General features: G+C 44.2%; 1 protein-coding gene across 1 annotated transcript in view; it reads left to right on the top strand.

Moving 5' to 3' along the window:
• The window catches only part of LOC127582017 (nuclear receptor subfamily 5 group A member 2-like), an 84,188-nt gene extending 80,864 nt beyond the window's left edge, over positions 1-3,324 (top strand). The window contains exon 7 of the mRNA XM_052036941.1: positions 1,592-3,324. Coding sequence (XP_051892901.1) covers positions 1,592-1,839 — 248 coding nt within the window. The 3' untranslated portion in view covers positions 1,840-3,324. The remainder of the gene's footprint in view (positions 1-1,591) is intronic.
• Positions 3,325-16,720: the final 13,396 nt, after the last annotated feature.

Here is a 16,720-nt window from a genome sequence, read left to right as displayed (position 1 = left end):
TAAGAAAAGAAGGGGATGGGTTGAACCAGATCAGGGATAAGATAAGATAAGGTTTCTTTATTAGTCACACGTACGGCGAAACACACAGTGAAATGCATATTTTGCGTCAAGTGTTCTGGGGGCAGCCCGCAAGTGTCGCCACGCTTCCGGCACCAACACAGCGTGCCCGCAACTTCCTAACTTGTACGCCTTTGGAATGTGGGAGGAAACCGGAGCACCAGGAAGGAACCCACACAGACACAGGGAGAACGTACAAATTCCTTACAGACAGCGAACGGAATTGAACCCGGGTCGCTGGTGCTGTAATAGCGTTACGCCATGGGCAGGTGGGAACAGTGGTGGGAGGGGATAGGGGACCTAGTAGATTGGGTGTGTGGGTGTTAAGCAGGTGGAGGAGGAAACAGGAGGCTCAGTGTGCGCCCAGAAAAAAAGAGTGAGTTACCCCAAGTTGGAGAGTTCGACATTGAGTCCTACAGATCACAACGTGCCCAGATGGAAGGAGAGTTGCTGTTCCTCAAGCTTGCATTGGATGTTATTGTAATAGTGAAGTTAGAACCGCCTGGTTTCTTTTACCTCTCAACACCTGCAGCGTGGTCGTCGAGTCAGAGCAACTGAATGAGATGTGAAGCCCCTCATTCCTGTGCTGGTCAGAGAAGCACCTCCCACAATAGAGTCTCTTCCTCATGGCTCTTCATCCCCATCCAAGCGCTGTTTAGCTGATGGGGGGGGTGTGGTTCTGCCCCCTGCCCTCTCCCAGGCTGTGAATTCCAGATCCCACTACCCTCTGGGTGAAAGAAGTCTTCCTTACCCGCCCTCTAAGCCTTCCCCCTCCTGTGAATCTAGGGGCAGTTGATGGGACTGTGTGGGGAATGGGTTACTGCGTGAGCTGGCATTGTCTCAACGGGCCAAACAGCCCCCTTCCTGTGTCAGGAAATCTGTAACAGAATGGGATTGGTGCAAACGGGTGGTTGAGGGTCGGCACAGACTCAGTGGGCCGAAGGGCCTGTCTCCGTGCTGTGTGACCCTGTTACAGGAAAGGTGCCATTAAACAGGAAAGAGTGCAGAGGAGATTTACGAGGACGTTGCCAGGACTCGAGGGCCTGAGTTACAGGGAGAGGTTGGCCAGGCTAGGACTTTATTCCTTGGAGCATAGGAGGCAGAGAGGTGACCTTATGGAGGTGTATAACATCTTGAGGGGCATAGAGAGGGTGAATGCACTCACAGGGAAGGGGAACTAGAAACTAGAGGGCATAGGTTTAAGGGGAGAGGTGAAAGATTTAAAAGGGACCCAAGGGGCAACTTCTTCACGTCTGTAGATGGAACGAGCTGCCAGAGGAAGTGGTTGAGGCAGGTACAATAACAACATTTAAAAAACATTTGGACAGGTACATGGATAGGAGAGGTTTAGTGGGATATGGGCCAAAGGCAGGCAAATGGGACGAGCTTAGAGGGGCATCTTGGATGAGTTGGGCCAAAGAGCCTGTTTCTGTGCTGCATTACTCTACGAGTGAGGCACCCAAACAGGTCTCAGGTCAGACGAGACTGAGTGATGTGAGTGACTGAAGGCTCCTCCGATCTTTGTTCCCAACAGATGTGAAAATTTTAGAGAACCGGCACTTGATCGAGAGTGTTCAGGAGCAGGTACACGCTGCTCTCCTGGACTACACCATGTGCAACTACCCCCATCACGGGGAGAAGTTTGGACAGCTGTTGCTGCGGTTACCAGAAATCCACGCCATCAGTAAACAGGCTGAAGAATACCTGTACTACAAACACTTGGGTGGGGAGGTACCGTGTAACAACCTGCTGATAGAGATGCTTCACGCTAAACGAGCTTAGGACCAAGCCTCGACCCTCAGACTCCCGAAGGCAGGTTGTGGATTCCATTTTATATGTATAAATACATATTATATTACTTTATATTATTACTAAAACAATCACTGTAATTAGATAGTAACAAAATGATTTTTAAGTATACAGGACCTATGTAATCTTGAAATAGCTGAGAACGTTTTCAGATGCTGACTTTTTCCCTTCATTGCATAAATGTTGGCTTTATTTTGAACTGGATTGTTAATTCATGTTTAACGGGGCTGTGAAACTGTCAGCCTGTCAAGAATCACATTAAGTTGCGCGGTGCAGTGGCCGCTTCGGATTACAGGGAGTTCACTGGGTGTTCAGAGTTTACACTTGATTCTTTCAAGACTTAAGAAGGTAAGAAACAGAAGCTGGAGTTGGCCACGTTTCCCTGAACTTCTCACTAAGGTCAGGACAGATTCAGTGCTTGAATTTCACTCTCCTACCTTAAGTCTCTGTGCAAACATCTACTGGCCCTGTACCAGCAGAGACACGATTCCAGAGATTCACAAGGCAAAGATTTTCCATATCCCACTCCCAAATGGACGTCCCATTATTCCGCGACTGTGCGTGAGATGGACGCCTTGTCCTACACAGGGATCTTCAAAATTGCAGTAACAGTGAATGTAAAATGAGTCAGTGTCCTGATATTTTCAGAGCCCTTGGCTGTTGAAAGCTGTAACAGGATTACAAACAACAGTGTTCTCTTCAGTAATTCTCTTTACACAGTTCTAGAACTGCACACCTGTACCTTATTTAATATTTGAAAGCTGAAATGCACTTGTATTTTTATTGAGTTGCAAGCAGTTGTATTTGTTATTTTTATGCTTTGAGTTTGTTTTATTCAGAGTATTATGGTAAATTGTACAAAATAAAACTACAGTAAAACAAATGTTTTATGGAAATTAATATTTAATGAGTAAACAACTGCTAATTCCGTCATATTTAACATTTTTTGCATAACAACTATACTGCATAAACAGTTGTATTTTGCTCCCTTGCATGTTGGCTCACCTCTTAGAGAAATAAACTGATAAAATTTGTACACCAGTGCTGTTCCTGTTTATAAATCATAAAAATACTTCAGGTTACCCAACCCAGTAGATACAGCAGTTCCATATCGTCAACATTAGAAACAAGAGGAGGACTTGCATTTCTATAGTGCCTGTCACATCTCTTTCAGGATGTCCTGAAGTGTTTTACAGCCAATGGAATACTATTGGAGCCCAGTCCAGTAGTATAGATGTTGCACATCAAGTGCCAGCAGATACTGAGGTTGATTGAGCGACGAACACTGGGGAAACTCCCCTGCACTTCCTCGACTTGTACCTTTCCTGTCCAATGGTCCAAAGGAGATTCAGGTAGTCCATAGGAGATTCACCAGGCTAATTCCTGAGATGAGAGGGCTGTCTTATCAAGAGAGTTTAGACAGTTTGGGTCTGTATTTCTTGGAGTTAAGAAGAAGGAAGGGTGACTTCATTCAAACACAGGCACTTCGACAGGGATACAGGCCAGATGTGGGCAAATGGGACAAGCTTGGATAGAATGCTGTATGACTCTCTGACTCTAAATATATAAGATGCTAAGGGAGCTTGACAGGACAGGGTAGATGTTAAGAAGTTTCCACTGCTGGGAGAGTCATGAACAAGGGGAATTAGTTACAAACTGAGGGGGCAGTCATTTAAAATTGAGGTGTGTCGAATTTTCTTCTGTTAGAGGCTAATGAATCTCTGGAACTCTCTGCCCCTGAAGGTGTAGAGGCCAGATTATTAGATATATTCAAGGTAGAGATAGATAAATATTCGAGAGATCGAGGAATTGAGGGTTGAGGGGAACTGGCGCAGAAGAGGCCCTCATGGATCATATTGAATGGTGGAGTAGGCTTGAGGGACCGAGTGGCTCTCCACTGCTCCTATTTTCTTGTGTTCCTCTGAAAGTCACCTCCTCTGTAGGGTCTGCCTGGACACTTTGCTCAGGTGTCTCCAAGAGGCCTTGAACCCACAACCTTCTGACTCAGAGGCAAGAGACAAGCCACTAAGCCACAGGTGATGCTGGGGATTGGAAGGTATTGTTGCTCTTCATCAGGATGGTGAAGTATGCATGTGAAAGGTTCAAAGCTCACCTACATATTCATTTCCAATGAATAAGCTGAAGTTGTACAACAGGCCTTTCAAGGAAACTTACTCAAATGAAGAAGAAATCCCATTATATAACATGTAAATCTTCCCTGAAAGTGGCATCACAGGTAGACAGGGTGGTGAAGAAGGCGTTTGGCACGCTGGCCTTCATCGGTCAGGGCACTGAGTATAGGAGTTTGCACGTTACGTTGCAGTTATACAAGACATTGGTGAGGCCGTACTTGGAGTATTGCATACAGTTTTGGTCGCCCTGTTACTGGAAAGGTGTCATTAAGCTGGAAAGAGTGTGGAAAGAAGATTTACAAGAATGTTGCCAGGACTTGAGGCCCTGAATTATAGGGAGAGGTTGCGCAGGCTAAGACTTTATTTCTTGGAGTGTTGGAGACTGAGGGGTGACTTTATAGAGGTGTATAAAACCATGAGGGGCAGAGATAGGGTGAATGCACTCAGTCTTTTTACCAGAGAAAGGGGGAATCAAAAACTAGAGGGCATCGGTTTAGGGTGAGAGGGGAGAGATTTAAAAGTGACCTGAGGGGCAACTTCTTCACGCAGAGGGTGGTGGGTATATGGGAACGAACTGCCGGAGGAAGTGGTTGAGGCAGGTACAGTAACAACATTTAAACGTTTAGATGGATATGGGCCAAACATGGGCAATGGGCACCTTGGCAGGCATGGATGAGTTGGCCGAAGGGCCTGTTTCCATGCTGTATTACTCTATATGATATTTTTAACTCTGAAAGGCGGACTCCTAAAATTTCTTCTTTTCCAAATATTTCCTCTTTAAACTTGGTATCTCAGTGGGATCCCCTATCTATACAATTAGGTTGGGCCCATGGTGATTTTTTTTTTCCAGTCATTTCAATCACTGAAGACCTTGGAAAAATATTCATGATAATGTTCAGACTGGACGTATCTAAAATTACATCTTGCGTTATTATGAAATGTGTCTGGAATCATAAGCAATTAACCTTAGACATTACAAAACATTTATTAAATTCTTTTGAGGCCTATAATCATTCCCACTTCAAGAAAGCATGCTCTTGTAATACAACAAATTATTTGCAGATCTCTTGCAAAAAAGGAATGGGGAACAAGAGGGAAGGCAATTTGCCATCTGAACTCCGGAAGCAATTTTAGCCCATCGGGTTGAGGGGGATTCCCTCATCAGTGAAACAAACTGTGGCTTATACATTCCCCTGAATCGGGCCGTTGTACTTCACCAAACGCCTTATTACCACTGTCATTTCATTTATCAAAATGTATAATCATTTCACATCCTTGCCTTTCAAATCTTGTGACAACCTAATTGAGGTTTTCTAACTTATTCTGCAACTATGGACTTATTAAATTTATTTCTTACTCACTTAATTGGAATAAATTATTTTGAGAATATATTCTGGAGAATTTAATAAATAGTATCACTTAAGGAGCACTTGGATAGGTACATGGTAGGGGAGGGGTCTGAGCTGAACGCAGGAAATTGGGACTAGCTAGGTGGACGTGGTCAGCATGGACTCGTCGGGCAGAAGGGCCTGTATCTTTGCTGTATTGCTCTATGACTGTAATTTGCATGTAGTTTACAGTTAGAATTGAAACTGTGATCAGGAAGTCCCCCTGATCATTTCATGCAAAGGACAGGTGGTAGGGAAAGATTTGTATCTCCATTCTGCTTTCACCAGCTCAGGACTTGCTAAAGAGCTTTAAAACCAATGAAGTGCTTTGGAAGCAACGTCAGTGCTATAAAAGCAGCCAATCAACACACAGCAAGCTCCAATTAACAGCAGTTTCAGAGCGACTGCATAGTTTGCTTTTCATGATACAAGACAGTTATGTTTTTTTAGAATGTGCCTCACTAAATATGCTTATAAATCCTGGCCTATTATTTTGTTGTAACTTTTATTTTGAATTCATATTGACAGTTCTATAAAGTTTATCATATTTACAATTCATTTAATTACTGTTTATATCCAAAATATTAAGTGTGGAGCTGTAAGTGTTGAGGTGTGCCAAAAATAATAGTAAAAATAGCATTTGCTTCTAAATCACCTTTTTTGATGTTTTATCTTAAAAAGTCACGATGACCTCCAAAACTTAACTGACAATGACCAAATGCTCAGTTCTAAATGCTTCATTTCTCCAAAGCCATAAGGAATAAATGGACAGTATCAGCATCTGCGGTTCGACATAGAAGAGCAGTGTAAAGCTATGACAAGCTATCTATTGAAACCTGATCTTTTTATAGGCTCGTTCAAACCTTTACACAACAAAACTACAAACTGCTTCAATAGTCCCAACAGGGTGTAACATTTTGACTGCATCATTGCAACATCTCCAGAACACAGCCAGATGTCGATTACTCGATTCCAACAGAATCTCTTCTGAAAGAGATTTTTTAAAAGGACATTTCACCCTCACTTCATATTTATATTCCACAGAAATTTATTACATGTGCCAGATACAGATTTTTGAAACAAAATATATTCTGAAATCAAATATTTTCAGGGAATAGCGATAAAGTCATGGCATCTTTTACAACCTCAGAAGGTTTCAGCCGATGCAGTATTTTTTTAAGGGGATTGTCCCTTTCGTAATATAGGGAACACAGTAGCCAATTAACACGCAGCAACCCCCATACACAACGTGGTAATGAGACAGTAATCCTTTTATTTCTGTTGTTCGATCCTAAAATACCAAATGCAAACTCCCCTACACTTTCTTGATACAATGCTAGATAATCTCTATGCTCAGGGAATGTTTAGTGACAGCTAGAGTGAATTGAGGTGCACAGATGTTTGGAGTATCCCCTGCAGATAAATGTACAGTAACATTTGAACACTAAGTGAATGAAATAAAATCTAATTCATTTCAGAAATCTTTGAATAACGGTCTTAGGTTTTCCGAAGGTTTTCAGGATTAATTTAGAGACATATTTTGCCGGCAATAATTGATAAAAATAAATCTGCTCTGAAAACTGGGCTGTTGTGCACATCCTGTACAACAGTATTTCCTCATGTGTTATATTTAAGAATCAGAAGAACAAAACTATGCTCCACACCAGCTATCAGTGTAACTATGCTAAAAATGTGTTTTGAGCAACATGCCTTCTGCATTGAAACATTTTATTTTAAAGTGAACAGTCCAAAAGATAATATTTCAGTGTGCTACAATTAGGAGCACTGCTTATTTCAAGTGTTTATTAGGATTTCCTACATATATTTTTGGAAAAAGGTGCTTTCTTAAAGAAAGAATATTTTGCATTGACAACAAATTTAACTGACTGCTTTTTAGAATGTTTGTATTTTAATCTCTGCCCTAAATTACTGTTTTCTGTCATACTTGCATTAAAATTTTGTAATTTTTTGTGTGTGCTTGCAATAATGTATAAATTATGTTAATAAAGAAACTAAATCATTACAATGTTAAGATACTTTACTGGCATTCTATACTATATTTACCCTTGTGATTTTACGTAACAGACATCATTGTTTAAAACAATGGCTCCCACTTGACATGAACAAAGACTGTACATTGACAAGGACAAGTATTAAAGCGGCTGAACACAGAAAAGAACTGAGAACCCATTTTCCTGTCTCCAATCTGTTTGCAACATCTTCGGGAATGCCTGGAAACTTGCACCAATGCAGGAAATTTCAGAAAATTCATCTTGACAAGCGATGAATCAGCAAAGCAAAAATATTCCAAGCAGCCCATGAGGTGCACACCCTAATCCCACTCCCAGCTCTAGGGCTGTAGCCTTGTAGGTGATGGTACATCAAGCGCCCATCCAGGTACCGTTTAAACATGATGAGAGTTTCTGCCTCCGTGATCCTTTCAGTGATTTCCAGCCTTCCACCCTGCTCTGTATGAAAAACATTTCCTCATCTTTTCTATAATCCTTTGACCAACTACCATCTACATTTCCCACCCACAGTCTTCCCATAATTATCAGCTATCCCATTAGCCTCTCCAAAGAAGCCCAGCCTAGCCAATCTCCCACAACAACAAAGCGCTGGAGGAACTCAGCGAGTCAGGCAGCATCTATTGGAGGGAAATGAACAGTTGATGTTTTAGGTTGAGACCCGTCGTCAGGATTGGAAAGAAAGAGGGAAGATAGCCGGTATAGCCAGTAGATGGAGGTAGTCTGGCTGTCCCGCTGAGTTCCCCCAGCGGTTTGTGTGTTACTCCAGATCTCCAGCACCTGCAGTCTCTCTTGTGTCTAGTCAGTCTCTCATCATAATTCTCCAGCCCTGGTAATTTGCCTCTGCACCCTCTCCAGTGCGATCACATCCTGTGGTGGGGTGACCAGAACAGTATCTGGTTGCTTGACTAGAGTTTTATACACATCCAGCAAGTCCTCCCTGATCACTCCAGTAAGTCATTGAGCCAATGTGTAGTGACTGGTACTGCATGATGAAACACTGCTTTACACCAGGTCGATTATGCCTGGGAGACCAGATCTCATTTCATCTGAAAACACAAGTTGTGTGTTTGGCTTCTCCCCAGTAATTCTGTTCACAGTATTAGCAGGCAAAACTCCTTCCTCAGATGTGCAAATGTATCTTACATATTCCTATCCCAGAGCATGATTTATTCCACTACATGGCTTAATGTTTAATGTATTGACAAACAAGAGAGACAAGATATTTATTGGGTTTGAAACAAACACAAAAAATGCTGGAAGCACTCAGCAGGTCAGGCAGCATCTGTGTAGGGAGAAAGAGAGTTAATGTTTCAGATCAAAGACTGGAAGGAATCAGTTCTAGAACTGACTAAAGGTTTTTGACCTGAAATGTTCACCTTGTTTCTCTCTCCACGGATGCTGCCTGACCTGTCGAGTGTTTCCGGCATTTTCTGTTTTTATTTTGGATTTCCAGCACCTGCAGGTTTTGATTTTCATTTACTTAGCGAGATGGTGATCGGTATCTTGCTGAGCTCCATCACTGATGGACGAGGTCTTGTTTGGCTGAGGTTTACAGTGCACTCCAGGAATACAAACGAGACTGTGCACAGACCTTGGTTTGTAAGTCCAACTTCAACAAATAGAACTTTGGTCCTCGTTCACATCTTGACTAAAAAGCTACTCACTGGGTCTGTGATTCCCTCAGTTGGAATGGCTGTGTCAATGCTTCACAATCCTGCAAATTAATACAAGGATCTGGGCATTGTGTGGTGTCAAATAATGAGAATGTAAGCAACAAGAGTAGGCCATTCTGCACCTTGGGATTGATGGCCCATTTATTAAGATCATGGTTGGTCCTCTGGTGTTCCTGTGTATCTCCCTCCAGCAGCCGTCTCCAACCTTCACGCTCCCCTCCCCCACTTCGCTCCATCTGCCTCTGTTTTTCTCCCTCTTCGCCTGCCTCCACCTATCATCCACCTGCCACTGTCCCCCAATTCCACCTCCCTCCCCTACCTGCCCATCATCTTTCACCCCTCCTCAGTCCACCGATCGCCTCGGGCTCCTGACTCACTGCTTCCCCTTCTCCTCTTTATACCGGCCACCCCTCATCTCCCCTGATGCAGGGTTTGGGCCCGAAACGTCGACAATTCTTTCGCCCTCCCCCCCCCCCCCCCCAACAGATGCTGCTCGACCCGCTGAGTTCCTCCGGCAGATTGCTTGTTGCTCCAGATTCCAACATCAGCAGCATCTTGTGTCTCCATGACTGATCCTCAATTCCTTTCCCACTTTCCTGCCTGATCCCTACAACCCATGGACCGACACTGAGCAATGTATCCAGTGCCCAAACCTCGGCAACACTCAGGGAGTGAAGGATTCCAAAGGTTCACAAGACACAGTGTTAAGACATTTCTCCCTATCTCAGTGTAGAAGCAACATTCACCAGCCACCCATCCAGTCCTCTGAGAGTTTGATGTCATTAGCTTGTTCTCAATAACATGAATGTTTGAAATATATTGTTGGAACAAATATTGAGCTCCAAGAGAAGCATCTAGTTTTTCCCTTGCTCAGAAGGATGATGAGCTAAAGGAGAGAAGGTGAGTGGTTGTGTTCCAGTGTTAAATTGTAGGGCTGTAGGTGAGTTGTCCTCAGCCTGCTTCCATGATTCCACTGACAACAGGAGGGGAGAGGGGTGCCAAAGGTTTCAGGGGGTCTGTGAGGCTTTAACAACAGCAAGCTCATTTAGTAAGAAGTTCACGAGAAAAGTAAAAGTTGAGGAAGCTTTAGTGATGGAATCAAACAGCAGAGAAACAGACCCACAGGCTCACTGAGAGTGCACCAACCATCACGCACCCATTTACACTAACCCCACGTTATTTTCCCGACATTCCATCAATTCCTCCCAGATCCTGCCCCTGACCTACACCAATTAACTGGCAGGCACAGTAGTGTAGCGGTTAGCATAACGCTATTACAACGCCAGCGACCCGGGTTCAATTCCGGCCGCCCTCTGTAAGGAGTTTGTACGTTCTCCCTGTGTCTGTGTGGGTTTCCTCCTGGTGCTCAGGTTTCCTCCCACATTCCAAAGACGTACGGGTTAGGATGTTGTGGGCATGCTATATTGGCGCCGGAAACATGGCGACACTTGTGGGCTGCTCCCAGAACATTCTACACAAGAGATGCATTTCACTGTGTGTTTCGATGTACATGTGACTAATAAAGATCTTGTCTTATCTACTTGCACATTGTGGGAGGAAAACAGAGCACCCGGGAGAAATCCATGCGGTTGCAGGGAGAGCATACAAACTTCCCACAGACAGCACTGGAAGTCAGGATCGAAACCGGGTCCCTGGAGTTCTGAGGCGGTCGGTCTACCATCAACCCTGACTCCTTAAAGGATTGGCCGTGAGATTGTTGGGTGTTGTTTTGGAGGGGAGTGCGAAGCATGTATTTCACCAAGTGGGGGTTTCATTCAACAAGCTGGGAACACAGAACCATCTCTGGTACAAACTTACCTTGGTGTGAATACTCCAGTGGGATCAAATGGAGAGGGCATGTTATAACCTTCCAGACTCAATATCGAATTCTCCAACTTCCAATGATTTGCCTTATATCAGAACTGGCCATTTTTGTTGTAAGTCTGTGTTATTGGCTCACTTTGTGTCCCTTCTCCATTAACATAACCTGCCTCCTAATTACAACACATCACACTTCTGTGTCACACTCTAACTTCCCCACTAACAATCCATCCCCATAGCAACCCTGGCCTCACCCTATCACAGCTGCCATCAGGCAGGAGGTACAGAAGCCTGAAGTCCCACACCACCGGGTTCAGGAACAGTTACTTCCCTTCAACTATTCGGTTCTTGAACCAACCGGCACAACCCTAATCACTACCTCAGTCTAGCAACACTGTGACCACTTTGACGACAATGGACTTTATTTTGTTCTAATTGTGTTCTTACTTGTAAAAATTGTGCATAATTTATGTTTAACTTATGCTTTTCTTGCGTATGCTGCTTATCTGATGCTCTGTGCCTGTGATGCTGCTGCAAGTAAGTTTTTCACTGCACCTGTGCACACATGTGCATGGGATCCGGGGGAGATCGTGGATTGGATTCATAATTGACTCAGTGGTAGGAAGCAGAGGGTGACGGTAGAGGATTGTTTCTTGGACTGGAGGTCTGTGTCTAATGGTGTGCCACAAGGGTCGGTGATGGGACCTTTGCTGTTTGTAATTTAGATAAGCGATCTGGATGTGAATGTACAATGCATGGTTAGTAAGTCTGTGGGTGATATTAAAATAGGTGGTGGTGTAGGTAGTGTGGAAGGTTATGAAAAATTACAGGGGGATCTTGATCAGCTGGGTGTGTGGGCTGAGGATTGGCAAATGGCTTTCAATCCAGAAAATGTGAGGTATTGCATGTTGGGACATCAAACTAGGGTAGGACTTGTACAGTGAATGGTAGGTCCCTGGGAGCGTTATGGAACAGAGGGACCTAGGAGTCCAAATGCATAGTTTGCTGAAAATGGCGTCACAGGTAGATAGGGCGGTGAAGAAGGCATTTGGCACACTGGTCTTCATCAGTCAGGGCATTGAGTGCAGGAGTTGGGAAGTTACGATGCAGTTATAAATGACGTTGGTGAGGCCACACTTGAAGCACTGTGTACAGTTCTGGTCACCATGTTACAGGAAAGATGCCATTAAACTTGAAAGACTGCGGAAAAGATTCACCAGGATGTTGCCTGGACTTGGGGATCTGAGTTACAAGGAGAGGTTGTGCAGACGAGGACTTTATTCCCTGGAATGTAGGAGATTGAGGGTGACCTGATAGAGGTGTATAAGATCATGAGGGACATAGGCAGGGAGAAGGCAGTTGGGACTAGCTCGCTGGGCAACAGTCGGCATGGACAAGTTGGGCCGAAGGAGGAGAAACAGAAAGAGAAAAGAGGAAGCTCTAGGCCAGTTAGCTTAACATGTCATCTGGAAGACGTTAGAAGATATTATTAAAGATATTATAGCAGGGCACTTAAAACAATTCAAAATAGTTAGATGGTCTTATGAAAGGGGAAATCACGTTTGATCAATTGATGGGAATTCTTTAAAGTATCATGTGCTGCAGATAATGGGGAATGGTAAATGTACAACATAGTCAAAGACCCCACCCATCCCAGACATACGTTCTTCTCCACCTCCTCACCCACCCCCCTCACATTGGGCAGAAGGTACAAAAGCCTCAAAGCACATACCACCAGGCTCAAGTACAGCTTCTATCCTGCTGTTATGAGACTATTGAACGGTCCCCTTGTACGATGAGATGGACTCTTGACCTCACAATCTACCTCGTTATTGCCTTGCACCTTACTGTCTGCCTGCACTGCACTTTCTCTGTAACTGTTACACTTTATTCTGCATTCTGTTATTGTTTTCCCTTGTACAATGCACTGAAGTGATGAAATGATCGGTGTGGACGGTATGGAAGACAAAGTTTTTCACTGTACCTCGGTACATGTGACAATACCAATTACCAATACACCATACTAAGGTCTCCAGAAGGCATTTGATAGGGTGCCACGTCAAAGGTTATTGTGTAAAATAAAAGCTCATGGTCTAGGAGGTAACATTTTGGCCTGGACAGAAGTCTGTGTGGCTAACAGGAAACCAAGAGTGGGCATAAGTGGTTCTTCTCTGGTTAGCAAGATATAATGAGCGGTGTGTCATGGGGATCAGTGCTGGGCTGCACCAGAGACGCTGAAGGTGTGGTTGCTAAATTTGTTGATGACACAGAGACAGGCAGGAAGGTAAGTGGGGACTATAAAGAGATATAGATAGGTTAAGTGTGTGGGCAAAGATCTGTCACGGGATACAAGGTGGGAAAATGTGAAAAGATCTACTTAGACAGGAAAAGTAAAACAAAATGGAAGCATACAGTGAGAGATTTCAGAGCTGTGAGATGCAGAGGGATCTGGGTGTCCCAGTGCATGATTCACAAAAGGCCACACAGCACCCAGCTGTAGCAGCTTAATCTGATCGTACCTTCCACAAGACTTTACCCTGTCAGAGAAGCTCCTCCCATCGCCCTTCCCTGATACCTAAATTATCTTGTTTCTTTATTTCTCAGGTCCCTTGTCTGAAACATTAACCATTTCTCTCCCCTGATGTTGCCTGACCTGCTGAGTGTTTCCTGAATTTCCCATTTTCTGATCATGTTGGCTCAGTTTTTTATCGTACCCGTATTAAATAGGCCTGCTGGGCAGGTCCCACAACTTTAACAACGCATTACACACACCAAGAAACTTAACGTGCTGGTATCTGTTATCATTAAGCCACATTGACTCATCCTATCACAATCATTCCCTCTATTCTACACATCCCTTCCCCACTGAAAACTAACTTGTATCTTTCCCTGTCCCAGTTCTGATGAAGGATCACAGACTTAATTAGTGTTTCTCATACATACTGCCTGGACCTTCCGAATTGTTCCAACATTTTCTGATTTTAGTTTCTACTAAAACTAAATTAAGTTTCTACTAAAACTAAACTAAAGATTTGAAGTGATACACTTTGGAAGATCAAATTTGAAAGCAGAATACAAGGTTAATGGCAGGACTCTTAGCAGTGTGGAGGAACAGAGGGATATTGGGGTCCACGTCCATAGATCCCTCAAGGTTGCTGTGCAGGTCGATAGGGTTGTTAGGAAGGCATATGGTGTGTTGGCCTTCGTTACTCAGAGGATTGAGTTCAAGAGCCGGCAAGGTAATGTTGCAGCTCTATAGAACTCTGGTTAGACTACACTTGGAGTATTGTGTTAAGTTCTGGTCGCCTCATTACAGGAAGGATGTGGAAGCTTCAGAGAGGTTGCAGAGGAGATTTACCAGGATGCTGCCTGGATTGGAGAGCATGTCTTATGATGATAGGTTGGGTGAACTAGGGCTTTTCTCTTTGGAGAGAAGGAGGATGAGAGGTGATTTGATAGAGGTGTACAAGATGATAAGAGGCATAGATCGAGTGGACAGTCAGAGACTTTTTCCCAGGGCTAACATGAGGGGACATAATTTTAAGGTGACTGGAGGAAGGTATAAGGGGGATTTCAGAGGTAAGTTTTTTACACAGAGAGTGGTGGGTGTGTGGAACGCACCACCGGCAGAGGTTGTGGGGGCAGATACATTAGGGATATTTAAGAGACTCTGAGATAGCCACATGAATTATAGAGAAATGGAGGGCTATGTGGGAGGGAAGGGTTAGATAGATCTTAGAGCAGGATAAAATGTCGGCACAACATCGTGGGCTGAAGGGCCTGTACTGTGCTGTAGTGTTCTCTGTTCCATGTTAAATAAAAATCAGGAGATGTGACTCACTGATAGCCCTGTTCACACTGCACCTGTCATTCAACTCAAAGTTAAAATGATCCTCATTAATTCTGTGCTTGGTGACTACCACTGCCTTGGTTTTAAACTTCTCACCCTTGTTTTCAAATCCCTTCACAGTCTCGCGCTTCCTTGTTCCTCTTCTGGATTTTATTTTCTGTCGAGGGCAGCAATATCAAGCGAAGTGTGAGGTGTTACTTGATGGAGAGTCACGGCCTGGAATTAGCCTCAACCCTCAGTGGACTGGATTGTGCATTCTCTGGGTTATCATAGCAGATCAGAGCCAGAACTGTATATGTTCCACGATTCACAGTGTGGCTACAAGAGCAGGTCAGAGGCTAGGAATCCTATGGTGAGTAACTCGCCTCCCAAGTCCCCAAGGCCTGTCCACCATCTACAAGGCTCAAGTCAGGAGAATGAGGGAACATTCTCCACTCGCCTGGGTGAGTGCAGCTTCAACAACACACGAGGGTCGACACCATACAGGACACAGCAGCGCGCTTGAGGGGCGCCCCACCCACCACCAGTCACTCACTCCACTGCCGACACACAGTAGCAGCAGGTTGTACTATCTGCAGCAACTCACCAACACTCCTTAGACAGCACTTTCCAAACCCACCACCTCTACCAAGACAAGGACAGCAAAAGCATGAGGAACACCACCCCCTGGAAGTTGCCCTCCAAACCACACACCCTCCTGACTTGGAAATATATTGCCGCTCCTTCACCGTCACTGGGTCAAAATCCTGGAGCATCATTTCTCCCTAACAGCGTTATGGGTACACCCACACCTCCAGGACCGCAGTGGTTGAAGAAGGCAGCTCACCACCACCTTCTCAAGGGCATCTTAGGATGGGCAACTAAATGGTGACTCAGCCCGTGAAACCCACATCCCTTGAATGAATAAAAAAATAATCCTCTAGATACTGGTGTGTGCGTATTCTTGCCCATGACTGCAGTAGCTGGAACCTCTGTGTTTTGCTTTGTTTCAGGGCTTGGAGTGAGCTATAGCCCAGTTCATTCTCTCCCACTGCAGCAGGAAAGCACCAGCACTGTATCTGCACGTACCTGACACTGAACGCTGTCAGCTCGATCTCCTAAAAGAGAAGAATTTGTATAGTGAAAAGCAACCAAAATAACCCACAGTTACTCCCACTTTACACATTACGTCATACAAATTACAATTGTTGTAATTTTATCAAAGAGCTTATAAATTGAAAGCCACAATACTCCATACAGGCCATCCCAGGTTATGAACGGGTTCCGTTCTTACAGACGTCCATAAGTCGATTTTGTCCATAAGCTGGAAAATGCACAAAGTCACTCAATACGGTAACTGCACCTCCACAGTATTGTAATGAATGATATTAATGAGGGCCAGTTAATATGAATATTTGTTTATTGTCTTCCTCTGCCTAGTTACAATGGGACAGAATCAGCATGTCCCATTCTCAATGGCTGCTTTAGATGGGCTTGAAGCTACATTGTTTAATAGAGTATCATTGCACAAGTATCAACAGAAGCGATTGCTTGTCAGTTTTCAAAACAACTCTCTTAAGTGGCTTCCCGTGGTGAAACTGGCAGCCTGTGTTCTTCAGAGATAATTACTGCGGGAGGTTACATGTAAACAGGTTTTGTTTTCAAGACTGGTTCTCATTTGAATTCAATAATATTTTTGGGTTTTTTTTCGCACATACACGTATCCATAAGTTGGGCATTCAAGATCTAGAGAGGGCTTATAGTTCACACCATAGATGCTTCCTGACCTGCTGACCATTGCCATCATTTTCTGTCAGATTTCCAGCACAAACACTATCACTGGGCACTATTTGCTTCTGTTGGCCCTGGAACTTAGTGAGGGCAATTCATTTTGAGCTGGAGGGGGGAAGCAGGTATGGGTATGCCTGTCTTTAAAAGTCTTTACACACCTCTATTCTCCATCAGGAAGGTCTTGAAGCCC

This window comes from Pristis pectinata, chromosome 23 (assembly GCF_009764475.1).
Source record: "Pristis pectinata isolate sPriPec2 chromosome 23, sPriPec2.1.pri, whole genome shotgun sequence".
NCBI classification, from domain to species: domain Eukaryota; kingdom Metazoa; phylum Chordata; class Chondrichthyes; order Rhinopristiformes; family Pristidae; genus Pristis; species Pristis pectinata.
The sequence above is the reverse complement of the archived record's forward strand: the minus strand, read 5'-3'. Positions and strand labels throughout refer to the sequence as shown.